This window comes from Pseudopipra pipra, chromosome 3, assembly GCF_036250125.1.
Source record: "Pseudopipra pipra isolate bDixPip1 chromosome 3, bDixPip1.hap1, whole genome shotgun sequence".
Lineage (NCBI taxonomy): Eukaryota > Metazoa > Chordata > Aves > Passeriformes > Pipridae > Pseudopipra > Pseudopipra pipra.
Genome location: NC_087551.1, coordinates 25,005,785 through 25,030,573, shown reverse-complemented (window position 1 = coordinate 25,030,573; position 24,789 = coordinate 25,005,785). Strand labels below are relative to the sequence as shown.

At 34.7% G+C, this 24,789-nt stretch overlaps 1 protein-coding gene across 3 annotated transcripts in view; it reads right to left on the bottom strand.

Annotated features, from left to right (window-relative positions):
* Nucleotides 1–24,789, bottom strand: part of MTA3 (metastasis associated 1 family member 3) — a 134,156-nt gene that overhangs the window by 75,890 nt on the left and 33,477 nt on the right. For all 3 annotated transcript variants that reach the window (XM_064648350.1, XM_064648351.1, XM_064648352.1), the window contains exons 5-7: nucleotides 21,641–21,704; nucleotides 20,529–20,646; nucleotides 5,847–5,949 (exon numbers count right to left, since the gene is read on the bottom strand). In XM_064648350.1, the coding sequence (XP_064504420.1) occupies nucleotides 5,847–5,949; nucleotides 20,529–20,646; nucleotides 21,641–21,704 (285 nt within the window). The remainder of the gene's footprint in view (nucleotides 1–5,846; nucleotides 5,950–20,528; nucleotides 20,647–21,640; nucleotides 21,705–24,789) is intronic.

Here is a 24,789-nt window from a genome sequence, read left to right as displayed (position 1 = left end):
CACAACGGACTGTCTTAACAACTTCCAAAGATTCAGTTGCTCATCAATAACTAGCTCTGAAAAGGGCTGTTATTTACCAAAGAATATCTGGAACCACTGTGATTATACATCAGGATAAAAATAGCCACTGGTTTCTCCAGGAACAACAGCAGTCCGGCATCAAACCAGATCCAGAAGTTCTGGATCCAGACCAGTAACTCTCAATTTTCTTCTACCTTGTATTCTCAAAAATCCAGCTGAGACAGATATTCTGAGAATATTTTAAAATTGTTCACTTTTATACATTTTTTCTTTGTCTCAGCGATACCAGACAAGTAGTGGCTATACTCTGGCCAAAGCTGTTTAAAGTGAACCACAATTGTGCATACATGAATCTGCAAATCCACAGTTTTCCACAGATGCTGGCAAACTAATGAACGAGACCTATGCCTCACTTAAGAGCTAATATTTCTGAGGAAAATAATTAAGTGATCTTTGGTGGTTTTCTACATACTAGGAAAGCTTTTTGTTTTCCTTACTATTACTTCAATGTTCCTCTTCACTGCGAATTGGAATCAGTCCTAAAAGATGACCTCTTAGACTACTGTAAATTTTAAGCCAATTAATAACCTGATTGCTCTTTAAGAGTCTTGTGATACTTAAAATATTGGAAAAAAGAAAAAATACTTCTTCAGTGAGGATATATGTCAGCAGCACTACATTAATTAAAGCTGAAAATACCCCTGAGATTTTTTCTAGTCAATTTTGCAAAATCTGACCTGAAGAACATATTCAAAGTAAAATGATGCTGTTCCAGAAGACATATTTTCCTTGCCTTTCTAAGAAACTGTCTCTGCAGTGCTATGCTTCATTATTATCACTTCAGATATTTACAGCTCAATGAGAGATGACATGATAAACATGAAAAGTTACCTGCCACTATTTTTTTGCTGAAAGACTCTCAAAGTTAGGGTAAGGATGTATGCTACAACCAACCTTCACTTTCATTACTATATGAATAGAAATGAAACATTTGAAATCTTTCTTATTCAACAGAAATAGAATCTGATACACAGAAGTAGTTTAATTCATGGGATGTTATTTAAGTGATCATCTTTCTGCCATCCTGCAATTTCACAGTCACAGAGGAGGAGATTTACAGCCCCCTAAAAGCAGGTCCATGAAAATGCTGCTACAGAATTTTTTTTCTTTATACTGCAATAGATCAAAATACATTTAAAAAAAAAAAAGGCAAAAAGAAATTCAGCTCCAAGTTTGAACTAGTTCTTTTTAAATGGATCTGGGTCAAAGAGTACAGTAATACAAAATGCACAAAGGAATAAACATATATTGGCCAAGCGTGACAGACAGGCAGAAATGTAGAATTTTTGATACACCTAATAAACTTGATGTGAACATATTTTTCTTTTTTATTGCCAAACAATCTGTCTACCACTAAATGCTGTAATTCACCTTGCTAGCAAATATCTAGTTGTGCGAGTGCAGTGTTGGCATCAAGATTTTTCACCATTTTTACTGCTTCATTTCATGTTGCAATGCTGCCATTAAATTTAATTACTTCTTTAATGAACTCCAATTTCTTTTACTTCTTACCACCTAAAGAGAATCCAGAGCATCCACTGAAAACTCAAGTTTTCAAACTGCTGACTTTAATGTATTTATCTTCATTTATGATTTTGGGGAATCTTGTCTACTGCCACTGACTACATTGCATTATTTTGCAAGAACAGAGCATTACTATTTGATCACACTTGTAAACGTTTTTACTTATTGTTCTCAGTTGGTGAGTGTTTTCTTTTCCTCAATATGATGAAAGACACCTTGCCAGTTGAAGCTGCATTGGGGTCCCTTCCTCACTATAAGATAAATTCATGTAACAAACACACATAGAATCATAGAACACATCCAAACACACCAATATACCATGAGCACTTATAACTAAATCAACAGTAACAAACAGAAAATTGATATAATCACTGTATTAGAGAAATTGGGAAAGTGGGAACAACACAGGAAGAATCAAGCTCTAATTTAAAATGACTAACAAGTAATTTTCCATTCTTCTGTGATTATACATCAAAAAATAAGCATTAAAATGAAGAGAAATATGTCAGAGGTCTGTAACACCATTTTAATTTCATAGAAATAAAAGTACAAAATCTTAAGGTACAGATGCAATGCTACAAGGCTATTTTAATTAGATTTCAAAACTCTGGTTTAGTTGAAAATAAACTGGGACCACAAATGTGTGTAACATAGCTTAATTGAGAGATATATTCCTTCCAGAAGACTATGTTGATAACGTAGTTAGATGAAGCAGAATAAAAGAACTAAGTTGTTAACTGTTTCACTGCATCATAAAGTACATAAACAGGATAGAATGTTCCAAAAATGTATCATGCAATGAATTATAAAACAAAATAGCAGAAAGAAAAAAAATGAAAGAAAAAAAAGGGTCATGTCTACAGCTCTCAGCATCTGTCCAGATCAGATCCCACAACTCCTACCGCAGTTGAGACTGGGTAGGATTACTTATGATTCTGACAAACTGAAAAACAGGCAGGACTATTTATCTGACAATGAAATGAAGTACTTCTTGTATATTAGGAATGATAGAGACTGATGACTGGAGGAAACAGGGTGCATCTGTATCAGTCATTTAGTTCAAAATAGGAAAGGAGTTTCAAAGCCACTGTCCAAAGTGGTTTTTTTCTACTGCACTTTAACCAACAACAAAAAGTATCTAATAGCACAAAAATTGGCTTTCTGTTAAAGTAGTTCCATGTACTCATAGATATTTAGTCTATAGGGCATGATTAGAGTTATACTAAAAATAAAGCTCAAAACATGCACAGTGTGGACACTAGGTCCTCAGCACCAAACATTTCAATTCTACAAATCACCTTCTACTGTACTGAACTATTTGCTAATGTGGCCAGATCTAAACTCCTGTTGCAGTTTCTCAAACTCCTGTTCTTTGAAGCTAGTAGACACAGAAGAAATGTTGCCAATGTATAGGACAGAAGAAAAACTGGTTGATGAAGTTGTATCTTACTTGAGTGGAGTAGAAAATGCTGTTGGACTTCTCATTGCCAGAGTACAAACATTATCCAAAAAACAACTCAAACCCAGAATACATTAGTCTGATGCTTCAAGCTTCTCCTAACAGATGTTTTTGCTAGTTCAAGCAAGAGCCCTTACCCAAATTATGCTTCAGTAGTGGCAATAAGGTACTTTCAAGATTTGTATGTCAAGCAAGACTACTTGGGGAGACCAAGGTTATGGATGCTTACGGTTTTTTTTCAAAACCTTCACCAATTTTCTGGCACTGCTATTTCCAATTTCTGGACAGGATAGGCATATTCTTCTATCTTTCTATCCAGCAAATTATTGCATATAGGGCTTAGTGACAGTCTCAGACGGACCAAGCATATAAACCTAGAAAAATGCCTCTCATTCCTGAGACAGTAAACAAATCTTGTCTGACTGGGAAAGCTATGTGCCAAAAGCCAAATATAAACGTTCTTGCAAATGGGCAACATAAATAGAAAGAGTATTTAAACACCTTCTAAAAAACCAACAAAGCATGCTTGTGTGATGGAAAAAACTGAAACATTTATGGACAAAAGCAACTCTTCTTTCAACCAGATCAGACTGAAGAAACTGAATACTCAATGCCTTTGATGCAGCATGTAAAAAGGATCACTTGAAAATGCTTTTAAAATGTCAAATACAGATAGCTTACACACACTTAACCAAAAACACATCTAGGAAAGCATTTAGGAAAAAATTCTTATTGTCAGATTTTCAAATTTGCAAAACTAAACATAACCAGAGAAAGACCATTCCAAGTGAAAATGCAGCAGGCATAGCTAATGCCCAATGAAATGAAGTTAGGCCACGGCAGAGCTGTTTGTAAGCAGTTTACCAGATCATAATAACAACTTCACTGTTACTCAAGAGCTTTTAATGTCCTATATAACGGTTCACTATAAAACTTGCAACCATATAACACACTGAATTGAAAGCTGCCACAATCATCACAGAACTCTTTCTCCAGAAACTGGTGAAAATCTGTCTGAAAAACAACAGGAATACAATCTTGCAGTCTGTGAATGAAAGTATATAGGAGGTTGAAAACATTTTCTGTCAGTTAAAAACCAATATACAAGAATGAAGAGTTCTGTGGAGGAACATCCATAAAGATGCACCTGAGTAACATCTGATTACAGATGTTTTTTGCCTACCACAAGATCCCTTAATAGCTACAATTGGTCAGCCATGACCTACCATAACAGAAGTCTTCTTTACAGAAATTTATCAACTTCTAAATAAATGCAGTCTTGATCAGGGCACAGCATTGCATAGGATGTCTTAAGTAACACAAAGAAGAGTATGCTTTTCCCTAAGTATTTAATTTATTCTCTGTCACTTTCCAGCACACTGCTTACTGCTACACTCCTCTGGGAACATTTTGGACTCCACAGTATACTACTTCAGCTCCCCAGAGTAACTGCAAAATAGGAAGTAGGAATTTAAAAGCAATGAATGAACTCTACAAAAGTTCGCATAACCTTCATGCAGATGTTTTTTTAGGGCACCCCATAATAGTCTGCCCATAGATGTCCAGGTATTATATTGCTGGTGAAGAAGTAGTTCTATTTCCTGGGTTCTGTTCTATGGAGCAGCTACCAGGCATTGTGATCTTCTGAATAGATGCATGTTAACACCTAAATCCCTCTGGCTTGCTTGAAAATTAAACAAGGGCAGGCAAGTTTTAGCACTGTCTAGAAAGGAAATAGCACTACAAGTGGGAGAGTAAGAAAAAACCAGGTGGATCAGCATCTGACCTGTAAAACAGTAAATTGGCAACATATTTTACCATACACATAGGCTGGAAAATATAAAGCAACTTCTCCATTTCCTTCCTTGAATGCTATGTTGAAAAGGGAGAAAGAAAAAGAACAAAAACTAGAAACCACGTACAAGGATTATTTGGCTAAGAAGATTTGAGACTACGCTGTGCAACCAGGTTACAGAAAATACAGGACATGGAGTGATTCAGGATAAAATCCCTGCGTTAACTGTGATTAACAGTTCTCTGCTATCATTAGAACAGTACTTTTGTACTACATTTGTAAGTAGCAAAGCCTGGTGTATTTTATGAATGTAGAATTGTCCTTCAGTCAGAAGTGTATAGATTTTTTTGAAGTTTTTTTTTTTAAATAGTACAGAAGTATTTTTAAAGGTATTTATTAATTCAAAGTGCTTTGATGTTCCTCTCATAAATCTGCATAATCACATTAATTTATAAAATTGAACTGACCTGATTTTTTTCACTAATGAAATGCAACACTTCAAAACTTATATTTCAACATTCATCCAAAATAATTGCATTGCATATTATTCAGCTTATATGCATACTTGGCAAGTTCTGCATTCATTTGATTTGTTAACATTTTCTTTATTTCTATTCTTAACTTCTATTTTACACCATAAAATTCCAAGTACTGTAATACAAGACTGAATTATTAGCACTGAAATCCTGTTTCATTTACTCTGAGGGGAAAACAGACTGATGTCTACATTCAAAGTATCAAATTCTACTACAAATTCTATCTGAAATACAGGGAGTGTAGCATTATTCCAAAACTCTCTTTTTCTCTCTCCTGTATTGGAAGCTTCAGTAAATATAACAAAGTTATGATCTGAGTTTCTCTTTTAGCTAGTTTTGGGAAAGAGTAGGGCTCACAAAATGGCAAACAGGTTGAGTAACATGATATGGGGGAATAAATAGTCAGCAGGAAAAGGAAAAGGATTTTTTTATTAGAGGATTTTAATCTTACCGTGCTACAACTAAAAACTGGTCAATCTGACGGTCAGTAAGGGGGCTATCTGGATCCCATACTTTTACTTCCAGCTTTGCCTGTTCTCTGTCATCTAATTCTCCTGTCAAAAGGTAGATGGGACAAAACACTTATTACTCACAATGTTTTTCTCTGTGTAGTTCTTCTACTACGTTTAAAAGAGACATTGTACATTTTTAAACACATACACACATGGAGTACTTAACAATCAGCAGTTATCCATTTAAATTCCATAAAGTAGCATCATCAAAATAAATCTCTTCTGTTAACATCAACATTTCAATTTAAGGAGACATTCTTAGAAGGTGTAGTATAAACGAACCTTAATAAAATGTGATGATAAAATTGAAACCATAACCTAACTAACCAGTGGTTTCTTTAAATTGCTTCTCTACTATATGAAAGTTACTGTTTCACTTAAGCCATACTGAAATAAATTTTACACTTAACCAGCTTTAGTAATTAAATTCTATTCAATTTCTATTCTATGCCCCCAAAATACAAATCACTAGGCAAAAATGCTGTCTACTACATTTTAACATATTTTTTCACCTCTTCAGCCACTACATTATCTGTATTGTTAACATAAATCATACTATTAAAATTGCTGTGTACATTGACTAGTTATATCCTCCTATAAAGTAATACATAAAGCTACACCACAAGAAATTTACTATATACTACATCATTATTTCCCAACTCCATTTATCTGAACAGAGCAATCTGTGAACACCCACATGGCCGAAACAACAGTGATGGTTTCTGCAATTTAATTTGTCCTTTATTCATTATTACAAGAGTATGACATTTGTACTGCTTGGAAGAACAATGAAGTGTGAATTCATTACAATGATTCCCATTCATATGGAAGCCTAGATCTTGTCTTGCCTACTACACCAATAGCTTCTTCTGTAAAATAAGAAACATTTCAGAGGCTGACGGAGCAAGCACCACGTATTCTACTAGTCCAAGAAGATCTACCTGTTGGATGTAGCTAACACATCTGTGGCCACAATAGATGACAAAAATAAAGTTAAAATCATTGTCTTTCCTTGCTGTTTTAAAATACAAATGTGTTCTTCCTTCAGTAAACATGTGAAAAACACTAACGTTTAGCTGATTGCCAGTACTTATCTGTGACTTTTATGAGCTACTATGAGAATAAAAAAAACTGTTGTCAGACACAGCCATTCCACTCCCTTTGAAAATCTAGGCTGTGTAGGTACCTCTCTGAGCACACAGAAGATCACTTTAGTCTGTGCTATTTCTTATGACTTAATGAAAACAGCCAGTATCATCAAGACATGACATAACCTGTATACTTAAGAGGCTGGAAGCAGACTTCAAACCAAGCACTGGCTCTTCTGAAATCACATCATATAAGGTGAGTTTCTCTAGCACATTCGTTCTGGAAGGGAATTAAAATATGGTATATATTTATCCCTACCAAACACACAAGTTGGGACTGCACCATGCTGTCTGGCTAATGTTTCAGGAACAAATTTCACAGTCACATTCTCAGAAAAACACAGTACGTTACTTTCTTCCAATATACATGCAATAAAGAATTGGCTGCCTAATGGGAATTCTGCTTCTGTTCAAGCTAAATCACATCTAGTACTGGAGACAAACTGTTAATTTCTGGCAATCTTGGATAGGATTTTAGGTCTATAAACTCATTCAATGGATTACACACCTGTCAATACATTCATTTTTTCCATCTGTGACAGACACTTTGTGGGTGATGTTCTACATTTTATAAATAATCTCTGAGCACTTCATTTCAATCTGCTAATATATATTTTTTAAATATCTTTAATGATATTTAACTGTTTCAGGACATCATATTCTGGAGATTATAACAATACTCAGGCAGAGTACACTTCTCCCAAAGAGAAAACATTATACAAGCATAGCATGAGTATTCAAAACATGTCACTCTCCTGATTCAAGTTTGCAAAAAGATCAAAAAAAATTGCAATAGTACTCTTTTTACTTAAATTAGAGGTAATTAAACAATTGCTACTAAAAAGTGTTGTTGTAAATCTTGATATAACTGATTCTGAAATAATGCCAAGCATTATTTGTAGTGGCAGTAGACATAAATAGGACACAAACAATAGAATATCTATACCAAAAGAATCTAAACCCACAAATTAATTTTAGTATTAAATATCACTGCACAATGCTAGGCAGCAGTTTCCATAAAATAAGTGGTCTGTGCCAAACTGCACTTCAAAAAAAAAGCTTCATTCAGATTTTCCACTTAAATGGCAAGATATTATCACTTGAAGAGGAAAAGTAACCTTAAACAGATCAAATCATGGAGGCAGTCAAGAAGTGTTGAAGAAATCTTCGAAAGTTCATTTCAGGAGTAAAAATGAACATTCTTTCATGCAAACTTCATTTGCATGTGCTGAAAGTATCAGTATAGGATGATCACATAAGATAAATAGATCTTCTTTCAAGAGGTCTTCTTTCAAAATAATAATTATATACCCCCTCTGCTTTACTTGACTATCTTTACTTTACTTAGCTAATCATGCCTGTAGGCATCCATATACTATAGGATTTCTAATGTCACAGACCCCTTTAAAACTAAGATGCAATTTCTGTTAACACATCAACATTTATCTTCTATATTGTTAGAATTTGACACCAAAGTACAGGACATTCAAACTGAACAGATGATAAAGTTGTCATAGTATTAATTCCTTACACTGCAAAACCCAGGTCACAAATGGAATGGGGGAGTTTAACTTTTAACAATTCAGTGCATCTGAGAAGGTTCAGTTTCATACGTGCCACCTTCCCTCACTACCACCATCATACCAATTACAGCTTCTGAGAAATACTGAGCTATTTTTTTGAACAGTGGGTATGACATACCAGTGTATCCAACTTATTTTATGTGCTGCTTATAATTTTATTACAGTCAATCTAATCCTGATGATTAATTTTACTGGAAAACATTAGTAGATGGTCAGAAATACACCTGGTTTATGCCTCATCAATCATTCAATGCCTTATTTCTCATGGCTTTCTTCTAATAAAAAAAAGTTGTTATTTTTTCTTTTTTAAAAAAAGTAAAAAATTTGCATTTCAGTTAGTCATTTTAAACAAATGAAAGCATGATATGCCCCTCCTCAAAAACAACTGTAAGAAAAAATTAACAAAAGTAAACCAAGTGAAACTTAACCAAATGCAATTAAGACAAAGTACAAGAAATTAAAGATCTTTTAGACTTCGCTTCCTGTAGACAAATACCCCAAAGGTAACTAGTACATTAGATTGAGCATGATTCTACGTTACACTCAACTCTTCAAAAAATAAAACTGAGTTACGTGCAAATAACTTCTCTGACAGCAACATGAGAAAGCTTAGATCATTTTAAAAGTGTAGGCAAAAGGAAAATTATTTGTTTACCTTTCAATTTCAGAACCATCATTCCTCTCCCTTAGCTTTCCTGACAGATGTATATTCAGGTTTCAATTAGCCATTCAGATAATGAGTTGTATGTTTACACAAATCTCATGGTAAAACTCAATTTATAAACATAACACATGTATAAAGACTAGAAATGAAAAACAGGCTACATATAGAGGCTACAAATGAAAGATATCAGGTGATACAGGCCTGTTACTTGTCTACAGACATTTAAACTGCTACTGAGCATTGTCAAAGCCAATAGAACATGCATAGTCCAATCGCCTCTTATCCTCTAGAGCTTGAATTTATTAAAAAAAAAAAAAAAAAAAAGCCATTCTTCACTTGAAAAAATCTCTTTTGAAATAGAACTGCCTCCAATGACCTTAGAGTGCTCTCAGTGTTCAGCCTTATGGTTCTTATAAATCAATCACTGATGTTCAAAAAACAAGACTCACAAAACACACAAGAGATTTAATTCATTGTGTTCTAAATTCCTAGAAATAAACAGAAAGAATTACATGTTCAGAATAAATTAAGCTGTAACCATGCACTAGTGACCAACTTCTCCATAATGTTGCATCAAGAATGGCTGGTTTATGGAAATGCCCAACACTGGAAGGAAGGAAAAAATGAGGCTGCCTCTTTCCCAAAACCCTGCAGAACAGTCTGCAAAAGGGAACTTACACAAATCAGAGAACATAGGGACATAATGTCCCAAAGTCACACTATTCCTCGCTTTTTAGTCCTTACATTAAATCACATTCAGGTCGAATCCCCACAGTGCCAGATATGAAATAATACCCTTCCATTTCAGGGTTTTTTTTTACAGCAAAACTAAAGGCAATGACTTTATTATATGCATGAAACTACAAGGTCACCTACCATTCAAGGGCAAGAGTAAATATTCAACTAATGAAAAGATACCTGAAATTCACCTTTATTTTGGAATTAGCTTCTTGTACTCTTTTGATATCTGTAAATAAACCTGAACAATGTGATTCTGGACTCCCCACCCCCAGTTCAGATGATGTTTTGGTTGACAGACACTGTACAGTGGTCTAGCACCTATTCCAATCTGAATACAGACAGACTGCAACAGTTTTTCTGAAATTCCTGAAATAACAACACACGAGGTAATACAGTTTTTAGGAAAGCATAGTGAAAGTGATTCTATGTAAAAATAATAAGAGTACCATACCATATATGAATAATAATATTTAAAATATTTATTTTTTAAAAAGGGCTATTACAATGCATAGAAATTGTATTCCTTAAAAAAAAAAAAAATCAAAGAACAAGCAAACACACAGAAAACTGACTAAATTAAAATGAAATCTTTAGTCCTGCAGTTTTGGTTCGCTTTTTTTTAAAAAATCCTTAATATTATAAATATGCAAATTCCCCATGACTTCAGCATTCTAAAGATAAATAGGACTTTTCATGTGAATAAATTTAAACAAAACAATTTAGAGAAGAACTGTTTCTTTAGGATACAAAGTATTTTGATTTATTCAAATGTAAAAAGATCACATTTCATCTGCATCTGCTATTTGTTTTTCATTTTCTACAGAATAAACTTAAAAGAAAAATCAGACTTGTAGTAAAACAGCAAGAATCTGAACTTAGAATTAAGTCCATTTAGGCAAAGTTACTGAGGTAGAAAATACAGGAAAGTCAACTAAACCCTGCGACATTGCTGCTTGAAAGGTGATTTGAGTGCTCACAGGGATAACAAGTACATACACAGCATTCGATAAAAAAACCTGTATCCTTCATAGGACTGACTACCTGACAGAACTCATTTAGTACTTGAACAATCTCAGCCAAGACTCTACAGCTATTATTGATAACAAAATCTTTCCAACAGCAATCATACACAACCTTCCACACCAACGTCGCAGCACAGACCATTCATGGTGCAAACAGAAGGTAAAAGATAAGACAGCTACTTTAACCATTTCCTTCACGCTGATGAAAAATAGGAAGTTCATAACAAACAGAAGACTGAGAACAGAAACATAAGTCTTCTCAAGAAGCTAAAGACAGCAGGATATCATGGCTCTCTTTTTATGAAACTAAAACTCTGAGTGACTTCTCTTCAAGCATAAATCAATCTTAAGAAAGGCAGTCCTTGCTTTTACAGTTTGGGGCAAGGGTAAAAAAACAAAACAAAACAAAAACCAAATAAACAAACAAAAAAACAAACCCCCACCCACCTGCAGCAATCTCCAAGTAGAACAACCCGCATAACACCCCTCAACTGTGGAACGGTTTTTATAAACTCTAATTGATAAGCAGCAGGATTTCCAACTTTTCCGACTTATCAGTTGACTGTTAACATAGAAGTTGTGAATGATCTGAGAACTGAAGCTCAGAAATTTCTGTTACCATATTATATACTTAGTATACTTCTACTATTCCTATATAAGGAATAAAAAACCCAACTTGATTCATGTAATTGAGTGCTTGATCAAAATTATACATGCATTTAATACCTAAACAAATTGTACCAAAAGGCAGCAAGTATTTTTAAATAACATTGAAAAGACTTAATAAAACACTATGGCTTGTAACACAAAGCTTCAAATACCTAATTGAGCTTCTGTAGTACATGTGGTTGCAACTCTACAGATTCTTCTTTCAACTGCACAGTTAGGCAGAAGCTAAGTCTTTACTGAAAACAGGTAGAGAAAAGCCATTTGCATGTGGGTTTGTTTAATTTATAGTAAAACTGATAAAAGCCTATAAACATGCATTGAATTGCCCAGCACATAAATCTCTAATCCAGCTCCCTAGAAGTGAGATTGGCAAGACTGATGTAAAGGATATTATCCTATTAAAATTTGACATAAACAACATTATTGTTTGTGATGAGCAAGCATTTGACAGTTAATTATGCAAAATTTACGCTGAGCTTACTAATGAAAAAAAAAATCTGCAAATCTGACAAGTGACTACCACATTTAAATTGGATAACACTCAAGAAACAGCTCCTTTTTTTAGAAGGTATTATAGAAAAAATTCATCTTAAACTCAAAAGTGCAACCAACAGAAACTCCATTTGAGAACAAAATATATTTGAGTACATATAAACAGGAGTTCTATTATTTGTCAAGATTCATCTTGTCTAACCTTAAACATCTGATCCATTTTAGATATCAATTGTGCAAGTGGGACTCTAGCTTTTTATACAGATACTTTGAGTAGAGTTTATAATTTTATTTACTTGAAGAAAAAAAAAAAAAGCTTTGAACAGAACATCTTCCCTACAGGCTGCTTCTTCCTCCCTTTCAGAGATTCTAATTCCTCTTCTGTGTGTCTTAGTAAGGGCACAGTCCTTGCCCAATCCACACTCTTCCCATATTGCTTTAAATGGCCAGAGTACCTAATTGTATCAGATCACTGCTCCATAAAGAATTCCCTGGAACACAGTGGTCTCCTTTTAAACCCAGATGCAAGAGAAGCAGCACTGGGCTGGGAACAAGCCTGCAGCTGGGAGGGGACCATTAGCATGAGAAAAATTGCATGGAGCAGACATCTCCATAACAGTGGTTCGAAGAACATCCCTCCAGGCTAATTAAAACAGGTACTTGCAAACAGTCTGCCATTGCTGGTAGGAGTACTCAAGTAGGACAAGCAGCCAGTTCTCTAGATAAACCTTTAAACCAAATCATTCCACATCATACTTGTCAATCTCTTGATGCTTTTTTCCCTTCCATATACCTCTGCATGGAAACTAAAAAACTCACTTCCCAACTCAACCCTAACATACTCCCATTTCCCTCTATGACATGCCTCTGTTTTGCTCAGTGATCTCTGGTTCTACTTGACTTGCTCAGCATTCAGAATCCTCACAGCAGGCACAAGGAGCAGAGCCGGATGAGCTGACAGGAGTCGCTGCTACACACGGGCAATTAACTTGCAGAAACCATTCTTAGCAGGCACTTCCCATTGTTCAGATAAGCATGTGCACACTTTTAGCTGTGGGTAGCCGCCCCTGTGATGCCGCCCAGGGTGACACAGTTTGGAAATCTTTGTGTGCCCAAAGACATCATTCAAGCACCTGAGCAACTTAAGACAAGTAGAGAAAATTCAGAGTTAACTCCCTGTACAGTGTACTTTCAAGCTGGTGGCTTTGTGCTAAATCTAAAAAATTATTCCATATTTTTAAAAGAGAAACAAAACTTTTAAAGGTTAGTAGCTGCTCTGTTAAGTGACTCATACTATGCATATGTTATACATTTTCCTATATTGCAGTATTATAATCTAATCATACTGAAAACTTTTTGGTAGGTATTAATGCTGTTAGCTTAACATCAGTGCTTGCAGTTCCTAATCTTCAGGTGTTCCTTTTATTTTTAGACTAAGATTTGCTAAAAGCTCAACATATTGTCTCAAGCCTTTATGGAAAAGTCAGCTGAAACTGAGCATGCTAATAACATTGACTGAACACACAGAAAGAAGTTATCTACTACTCAGCGTCATCACTGGAGGGAAGGTGACTAAGTAGCAGTTTCAGGTCTCTTGCAGTTTCTCTTACTGAAATGACTGTAGGTAAGCACAGAAAAAGATGCATCCTAAGATCATCTTTGAAGTGTGGGTATTTTGATTGAACAACTGTCCACTCACATGCTTGTTTACTAAGAGGTAAACTTCCAGTCCCAACTCTTTCTCTACAAAGACACTTCCCCAGGATAAAAGGCAGAAGACCATGGTCTGAATCTCCTCAGTAGGTTGTTAAGCTGGAGTACAATAGTAGGATTGTTTCATGTCAGAAATCTCAGGAGGTCTCTAGCCTAAACTCCTCCTCAAAGCAGATTCAGCTGTAAGATCAACCAGAGCTGTATCTTCTTGGAATTTGAACACCTTTAAGGACACAACCTCCCTGTGTACTTGCTCCACCATCTGACCATCCTCATGGGAAAAAAAATTATGCTCATGACCATTCTAAACCTCTTATCCCATCCTCCCACTACACACCCCTGTCAAGAACCTGTCTGTCTTCTCAGCAATATTCCTCCAGCCACTGGGGGGCTGCTGCTGGTCTCCTGCTGTGAAGTCACCTTTTTTCCAAGTTGTACAAGCTCAACTCCCTCAGTCTGTCCTTGCAGGACAAGTGCTCTAGCCTTAACAAGTGTGACAGCCTCCACTGAACTTACTTCAGTTTACAAATAGCTTTCCCATATTGAGGGACCCAAACCTGGATGCAGTAATTAGATGGGATCACTAAAGGGGAATGACCACTTGCCTTGATCTACTGGCTATGTGCCAGATGGCCACCTTCGCTACCAGAGCCCACTGCTGGCTTACATCCTCTCTCTGTCTGCCTGTATCCCAGGGCCTTTCCCACAGAGCTGCTCCTCTCAGCTCCTTCATATCCAAATAAATGTCATACATTTATGAAATATATGAATAAAAGTACCTTCATATGCTATAATTTTCCCTTCAGCTCAGAAAAAATTATTGGCATCTCATACCACAAAGGAAAAATAGTCTTTGTGAGTCAGACACATTAGCAGATGTGGGGTTAATTTTTTTTCTTGTCACTCTACTTTCATTCTCCTATTTGCTACAACATTATCCAAATTTCAGAGAACAAATGACTAAAATCTTCTCAGACCATCAAAAGAATTAAAAGGTCGATAAACTACCTAAAGTTCCAAGACCTTGTCAATGTGATCTGTTTAAAAAGGAAGCAAGAGAAATTCAAGGTGGAAGAGAAATCGAATTGGTTTTCTGCATTTGCGATGACTGCACAAAACTGCAGGTGTTCACATGCTTCATGAAGAGAGCTAAAACATCTACCTTAAAATGAAGCATCTGTAGGAGAGGTCAAAGAACAATTATACAATATGAACAGTAACAAGTTACTTGAGTTTGGACAAGCATCTTCTCAAAATTTCTACAGGATCTCAGGGATACAGCAATTAGTAACAGTATCACATGAACTCTAATCCATTTGTTTTATACCTAGGGGTGTGAAGGAGGGAATGTGGACACCTAAGCATTATCAAGGCTCACAGCTATACTAGCCAAATTAGTGGGGACAGATCAGCAGGCCTTTTAAAAAGAAAAATCACATCTCACATAATTACTAAAGTTCTTCAAAAAGATCATAGAGATACATAAGGAAGCTCGAGGTGACAGCCTATTGGGTCTCTAATGGGCCTTAAATAAGTTTTAAGAAAACTAAGAAATAACAAGAGGCAAGATCTTCTGCATGGATAGACAGAAGCTGGTATGATTCAGCATGGTTATTCCTAGAGTGGTGGGCTAAGTTTTCTTCAAAATGATGATTTCAACACTTAACCATGTTACATTGCCTAACAGGACTGTTCTACGAAATCCTGGTACACAAACGGTTCATTCACTATTGCTTCACAAAGCAAATGTAACATCAGAAAATTTATTCTGACGAATTACAATTAATATTTTTATTTTAAATAATAGGAAATAGTTACTATAAATTGTATTAGCTTTCTTGAAAATACAATTTAGTACTTCTTTTGTTTGGTTGGGGTATTTTTAGCCAGAGTATTACTGCAAATAGTTTCACTAGACTTCCATATCATGACAACAAAGCAGTCAACATAAAGTTTTTTGTTGTTTATTTAGAAAATATCTTCTGCTGCAAAAGTTTTAAAAGAGCTTTGACAGAGAAACAATTATTGGCCTTTTTTGCCTTTGTTGCAGCCTCTCCACAACCCTATGAATAAATGAAAGTAAGCATTACTTAAGAAATTACTGAGATTACTGTAAGCAATTGGCTTCCCTATCTGCAACACCACTTTGACTGTATTTGTTTAGCTAAGCTGCCATGCATTTTACTTTGTGTAAGCGCACTGACATTTTGTGACAACTACAATTAGGCCCTACGATAGCATGCAGGAGGCAGAGAGACCAGTGCAGGCATATGACAGAAACAATTATGCATTATATGAAATCCTGTGGAGCAAAAAATTCCCACTTACTCCCATTCTTAAGCATTATCCTACTTGCTAAATGACATCCCTAATGCTATGCCAGTACTTTTCTCTGTCATTCTCTGCTTGTTAGCGAACCATGTAAGACAACCTGTCACTGCGTCAGTAGTTCCACTGCTGAGCCATACTGGTTGAAATGCCAGAATTTAAAAAACATTTGGATTTTAAAGTTGTGAGACGAGGGGAAAAAAAAAATAAAAAATCAATCTTACATAAAAGTCTACCACGTATCTAAACTGATTTGTCTTGGTGGAATTTCCCTGTACACAAAACAGGATTAAATAAAAGCTGTTAAAGGTGACAAGAATTTGATCATATTCAGAACAATTTATAAAAGTACGCCTTGTAACCAAATAACAATGGTAATAATTACTTGCCCAAAGCAAAACTCTATAGGTTTTTTTTCTTGCTCATTTGGGGTTTTCAGTTTTGTTTGTTGAACTTAGTCACACATTTTAGAAGCTGTTGTTCAAATACAGTAGGTGCATGCACTAGACAGCAGTTTCTGGCCATCACATGCAGAGAACTGGGTACCTTGCTCCTGTACTGTAGAGATGCTTGAAACAAGACACTCTTTGTCCAAACTCATGCTTTTGGTTCTCAGAGATAAACCTTTTTATTCTTGCTTTGCACAGATGAGGAGAATGTCTCCAGTGTGGGGTAACAGATTTGAAAATAAACTGATACATCCACAGAATAAGCCACTGAAGAAAGTGTTTTTAAAACAAAGAAAGGACCTTCTTCAGTATCCTATTAGGCAAAATCTAAGTCAATGATGTAGAACACAGTCTCCTGTTCTCTAGTGTATTAAAAAGAAACTAAAAACTCAATCTTCAAACTAGAGTCTCGACAAACTGGAACACTTGGCACTGGAAGGAAGGAATGGTTTCACACAATCATAACATCATTCAAATCTGACAACTTTTACTCCCACATTTTATTCCCAAGGATGTTGATAACAAAAGTGGTAAGAGACTCCTCAAAGCAATCTGGTCTGGTCTCTCTCCAAAGTTACAGTCTTCACTAAATGTGTGATCTAGGTGATTTAGCTAAACCATTACAAACAAAAGGGGCAAAGAAATACAAAGCATATGCATTTTGAACCAAATTTTAACTTTGCTCAACTTGTTTACTGCAATTGTGTAAAGGACTTATGATTCAATACATTTCTAAAGTGGAAAAACAGTTGAATCTGGAATATCTTATTATGCATATTGATTTTAATAAAGCTTTTTGTCTTTTGAAAGTAAATGAAAGTTCTTTTCATTTCAAAAATTAAAGAGAAATATAAAGTTATCCAATACACCCATGGGGCAGTGGGAAAAAGGTATGCTGCATTATCCAAAGCCTAAACACACGGTTTTGGAGAACATTTTACTCAATAACACAAAAATGATAACATCAATGCATGGAAAAAAAAAAAATCTATTCCTACAAAAAAATGCATATATTTCTCCAATAAACACTAAGAAAACCCCAACATCACCAAAAAAACAGTAGTCCGTTCATACAGAACATAAGTTATCATGGTATGGAAAAAGTGCAAGCAATTTGAATTTTTAATCTATTAGAATACGTCAATGTATTTACATCAATATAACTTAGTGGTTCCAGGACTCTTTTTTTATTTTTCAGCCCTGTTGTGATTGGTCTTCTGGAATCTGAACTGGCAGAATTGGCATGTCTTCAGTCATTTGAATTGGATTTATATGTCAATAACTTTGAAAATATAACAACTGATGGTGTGTGAATCTTCCGTTTTTCTAATTTTTTTTTTTTTAAACGGGTTTGGGGATTTTCTGTAAACATAAAATATGCCTATCAATCACCTTCAAAAAGTTATTCTTCCTTTACATTAGAGGACAAATTTTATATGTGAATAAATTTAGCAGTGTCTTCTCTTTTATTATTCTATACTATTATTAGATGATATAAAACCTGATTTTTCCTAATTGACTTGAAATTGTCTAAATTCTTTCTTTTGATGTAAGGTGACTGGTCTAACTTTTAGTTTTAAAGAGTCATACATTATAGTGTAAAAATTTGGAGATACAGCTCATTATCCACTTTTAACAGTACAGGATGAAAAATCTACATAAAGATTCAAAATCTTCACAAAATCCCATAAAATCCAAATATAATTATTTTACTCTATTGATTTTAAAAATCATTTAGATTTGTTTTCATGAATGAAAAGACTTGACAGCGAATGGATTAGCTTCCAGGCCATCAGCTTACATAAAGAAACAGCAACAGCTGAATCATCTTTTGTTTTTCCCTGGAGGTCAGAGGGCTATGGAAACACTTAGATAATGACCAGTCAAAACCACCATAATTCAGACATTTTTATCCTCCTAAAACCAAATCCTTTTTTCCACCATCCACTTGAAATAACTGCGGATTAATCCAGCTAAACCGCTCCAGTGCTCTGTGTACCAACAGATCCTTGATTTGTGGGCTTGGTGTTTTTAAACTTTGATGGATTATTATTTCCTTCTAAAGACAGCAAGAAAACTGCATCACTTATTGCATTTTGGGGATTAACAGGGTGTGAGAAAAAGAAGACAGTAACATAGTGAAATCATGTGTTCATGATGTAAGAGAGATGAACTACTCATTTAACTAAATTAAGTATTTAACACAGAATGTTAAGCTCCAAAAGAATTTAGTAATTCACTTTTAATAAATATGAAATTTAACTTTAGGAAAAAAATCAAATAACTAAAATTTCAACAGAAAAAACATTTACTTTATATGTAATATTCACTATTTCATAATTAGGCTCTTTCTTTAGTAATTTAAGTAAGCAGAACTCAGTAGGAAAAGACTTCCTGTCTGGCAGACAACCCCAGCTTATCCTGAAAACCCTACAGTTCAACCAACTACTTCGGAATCACATCAGTACTTCCTGGCTACTTGATATACACATTGAGATACTCCTTTTCTTTTAGTCCTCTGGCAAACTTTCCTCTTGAGCATATGAATGTCTACATAAATATTTTTTTCTTTATGACAGGTACGTTTTACAGCAAGAATAGCAGTGTATCATATTCTATTCATAAACTTGTTCTGAAACAAGTTGGTACATCTTATAAACAAATCTGGAAATGACTTCTTATAGTTTATTTCTGGTTATTAAAAGTCAAAATAATAATGCAGGTGATCTACTAGAGACCATTCATTGTAAAATAATCTGCCATTTGTCAGAAATCAAATTCTTCTTGTTTTATAAAAATTATCTTGTTTCATACGTTTATTAAATAAGCTCTGTAGAAACTGGAAATAATGCCTTGTTTTTAATAAAAAAAGTTCACAGCAAAAAAAGCAGCACACAATGAAAACACATTTAAGGTTACAAATATATGTATTCAGAACTCCTTGGACTTATTGCAAGTGATACTCTTCTCACATAATCTTTTCTCATTAAGGAATAAATACTGAGATTCTTGAAAATAGTATCTACATCCTGATGCTTCTGAGGAAAACTTTTTTCTTTTGTTAGCACTCAATATAGAGTGGGAATTACACTGATGAAACCAACTCATTTTAAAATTTACTAAGTAAATATAACTGCAGACATAAGACACAGGTGCTCATGGTTCTTTAATGTCATCCAAACACTAAATAAATATTGTACTTGAAATTTTGTTTAAAATAATAGTTCCCATGTAGCAAAATACTAAGGCACAGGTAGTAGTGCTAGATTATAAATAAATAATATAAAATTTAAAAATCATCAGTGATTTTAAAGCTATGCCAAGGCTAGAAACATGTTTCAAACATGCTACAAAACAGACAAGATGCTTTGATTAAAGATAGTATTTTAAAATAAGAAGACATGAAGAAATATCCTCTATGCATAGTCTGTTTAAGAAGGAAGAGAAGAAATTTATTTTTCACTTATTTCACTACTGTGTTACTATTACATAAAATGGTCTGGTCCTCAACATCTTCTCTCTGTGCAGCCTATATTAAAGAACTAAGCAGACCACGCAATTAAATAAACAATATCGAATGCCTAAACTGCATTATGCACAAACTGGAAATGGACATTGTCTTTTCAACAGCTACTCAATTACCCTTTCCTTCTTTCTTTCTTTCTGGTATCTAGCAACATTCATGAATTTTCTCAGACCTACCATTTTACTTTCTGTGCCTCTATGTACTAGTTTAGTTCAAGAGTCAGCATGAGCAATATTGCAAGACAAGGATTTTTACTTTTTTCACTAATCACAGATCTTGTATTTACCTTCTGCAAGCATGTCTGGCACATCTGCTTGATATCTAGGCCCCACTCTGATTTCTCCTTTGTCTGCTAAAAGCGTTTTCAGTGATGGATCATATACCAGTGAATAAAAAAAAGTATCCTAAAAAAGAAGACACATTTGCAACAGCACAATACTCCTTAAAACTAGGGTTTTAATATTTCCTTTTGGAAATTTGCACACTTTACAGAACCCAGGTTTGGCACATAAATCCCATTTTTACATAACACAGATGTTTCATGAGTGCTTTTAAAAGGGTAATCGAAGCTTCTGTCTTTGCTGGGACTTATTTCAGAACTGAGCAATAATGAAAAGATTCATACACAAAAATATATCAATGGAAAAAAAAAATGTTAACTTCTTTCTGAACTTAACATGTTTCCACTCATAAGTATCTCTACTATATTGACTTTGCATGATAAATTAGTCTCCATACCCATTAAACACTGTGTAAACCTTGTCAGACATAAAAATAGGTATTGGCAAATCTGGTACAGTACCTAAAGTACAGTGCAAGTCCGGTTTTCAGAAACATTTTTACCAATTATCAGTGGTTTTGGTGTAGAAATTGAAAAATAAAGACATCCTAATTTCAGTTTAAAACCACTGTCTGCCTGATGTTATATCAAGACACTCCAAAGAAAAATATGTTTATTCTGAAGGCATTTTGCACTATATTTTGCAATTATCTTTCAAATTCTTGGGGTATTTTCTTCCCTTCTGGTAAAGCTAGGCATCCTAAGTACTTTCCACAGGAAATGAAAGTTGAGGAAATACTTTCCAAGTATTAAAAAGAAAAAAAAAGCCATGTGAATTCTCCCTTAAGTATCTGCTACAGGAAAACATCTGTATATTTTTCTTCTGTAAGAAGAAAATTACTTCAAATTAATTATTTTCTAAATACAAACATATCTTTTCAGAGTGTCAATTAAAATTTTATCCAATAATTTTTTTAAAATCAGTGTTTTCAACAACATTTTTCTAACCTATCCTTCAAGAAAAGATTTTCAAAGTACTGTTCGCCCACTTGATAAAAATACAGCTGTAAAAGACTAAACCCATTACAATATTTACCCAAATAGAAATCATATATTACCTCTTTCTCCAGGTATGACAGCACAGATTCTGTCTCATTCAGAAGTGCAACACTGCATTTTCCCCTACACAAACATAAGGAAGAATGGTTACTTTGTAAAAAGTTCAAATTTTTATTAAGGAAAAAGTTATTTACAAGAAAACGATCTAGATATACTTCAAACTATTACACTAAAAATATAAAAATATTATAAAATATAAAAATGAACACTGTCATACTTTAAAGATACCAAAATAAACAGCAAAACAACAGACTAAATGGCTGTACTGACCCACATTGAAATACATTGGAATTCCACCAAACTGGGAAATAGTTTCAGGAATGGAGAAGCAAAGAAGGTGAAGAGGTACTATGGCAAACAGTAAATACACATTCAATTAATAAAGAGGTCTTCATCAATGAAACATCACCTCAAAGTGACTTAAGTCCCACAAGTTCAGTGCCTAATTTGAAAACAACCCAAACTAGAAAGAATATAAGGTTTTACCAGTGTCCTGTAAAAATAAAGTGCTTTTCTCTTTTGAATGGAATTGTTCCTGATAATGAATCGTGGAATTCTATTGATTTCTTCTATAACTACATTAAAATGCTGATGACTACACATTTCTGTGCAGGCTCCTGTTACTCAGTAGCAGTACAGACCTGCCCATGTGCAACACCTGTAGCTAAAGCAATGGGAGTTTGACCCCATTACCCCCACCCCTTTCTCATCTCCTTCTCCCCCAACATTGCCTTGGCCTCTAATTCCTCTGTCTCCATCTTCTCTGCAAATAATCTGCAGAATTATTTTTAACAAATGGTATTTTAAAGAAACACACATGGATGTGGATGAAAAATGTTAAGTGTGCTGAATCATCTTGTTAGCAACTGGCATTTTTATGTTATCATTTACAACCAAACTACCATTATATATATATATAATTATAATATATACTTATTACCCTTTGCATACAGCACCTTGTATTTCATGCACCTAACCTTCAGTTTAATTGGTATTTACCAGGAGGTTCCAGTGGCATTACACATATGGCTATAGGACCTCTGCCCAGAACACCCGTCTCCCATCTTCTTCTGTCATGGAACAGATCAGCATACAAATATAGAAGGAATAATTGTTTGCAGAGATCTTTTTGATTTTAAGATAACACCAAAGAAGGTATTGTAAAAACCTGTCTGTTCTTGTCAGTGGATGCCAACTGCTAAAGTCAACCAGAAACACTAAATGCCAATGGCCAAGGGCTGATCATTAGGCGAAGATACCCAGCTAATGTTTTACTCATTGCCACTGCACAACATGAGAAAGGGAGTTAATCCACATATGAAGACTGCAGTACATAACCTCCTGAATTTCTCTTCGTTGTCATACCTGTCAGAAGAACCACACCACCAAAGAGAAACGGTGGAAAGATGAGCGAGAAAAATCTGAGCACAATACACAAGAGCAAAGGAAAAGACTCCTGAAGTAGGAAACCTTTTCTATACTCCACCAGGTCTTTGAAGGTTTCTTTGAAACTTTTGGCCTTGATAGTTCCAGAACACTCGCTTCTAAAAATTAATTATATGTTGTACCATGAAGTCAGCTTGTCAACTTTATTTTAATGTTTTGTTGGCGTCTTTTTTAGAGCAAAAGGCTACAGAGGAGTTTACCTTTCCAGCCTGCTTCTATTCCATACACCTCCAGAATGCTCTCTCTTCAATACAGCCTACCCTTATTTAACTCCAATTACTGCAGAAGCATTCATTGCTTCACTGCCACCACAACTGCAGGAGCATTTTATTGACTGACCTCAGACTTTGTTGCTGGTAACCTAAAAAATTCATTTTATTTCATTAAGAGATGAGCTTAATCCCCCCAGCATGTTCTTTAAGGGAGTGAATTTCTACTTGATGCTACATTTCTTTGAACAGCATATTAACCATGTCATGGCTGGAGTCACACAGAGGTAACATTTTGTATGCGTATATGACTTCTCACATGCAGAGACTAGAGTCTCAGTAAAGATAACACTAGACATACAGTAGTAGATAACCACATTAAAACAAAAACAAACCAACCACCAAAATCTCCCACATTTGAAAAGAGGTAAATTACAGAACTTTTTTCTAATTTTGACTCTATATATTAAAGTTACCAGTTTCTATAATGTAGAAACCTGCAATACTTAATACAAATGTTTTGGAATCTTTACAAAATGAATAAAAGGCTACTGTTTATATATCTCCTCTCGTTTTTCCCCACAATCAGAGGAAAATCTTATCTGTCTAGTTGTACATGGTCTACTGTATTGAACCAAGCATCCAGTTCATTATATTGTCTCCAGCATCTCTCAGTCATGGATGCTGAGGAAATTACTTAAGTGAATATCGATTTGCAGTGATGTCCCTTAATATTCTCCAACCATCACTGCACTTTTCACCCTTTCTTCCAATACTAATAATCAAAATGCCCTGGAGAAAAAGTTAACGTCATTTAAACCACATTACAACAGGACTTGGGAGTTATTTCTCTAAGGCATATATTTGAAAACCCAGAGCTTCTCCACATTTAAATATTAAATATTTTCCTCCTCACAGTGTTCTGGAACTTCATTTATTAATGTTTTTAAACAATTACAGATAACTGGGACAGATGGAGCTATATTAAATAAATAATCAATGTAACAGGATAAAATCTGACTGTTCTAAACTAGACAGAGAAAAGAAAGGGGGAGCTAGCTACCTACGAAAACAAATGAAAGAGAATGTACACTGCATTTACCAGATAATAAAATCAGTTACACAGCAAAATAAAATTACACTCTTTTTGCAAAAACAGTAGGATTTCTGAAAGATTTGAGTATTATTTAGACTGGTAGTGTACAATGCCATAGTTTCACTGTTCTGTTGGAGTCTCCTGCCTGAAATATTAAATTATGCAGCATTTAATAAAAAAAAAAAAACAAAAACTGTAAGTGAAGAGCTGTCTACTGTTTTTTCACATAAGAAACCTTCCTCTTATGCGACTGATTCTCTGCTTTAAGCTGTATTCCTCCACGAAGCAGCATTCTTGACTTAACTGGTATCATCTGGATGAATTACTAGTAAATAGCATCAAAAGGTCTCAGTGATGTTAAGATGACATGTCTGGTTTTGACCTCTTTCTCAAATTA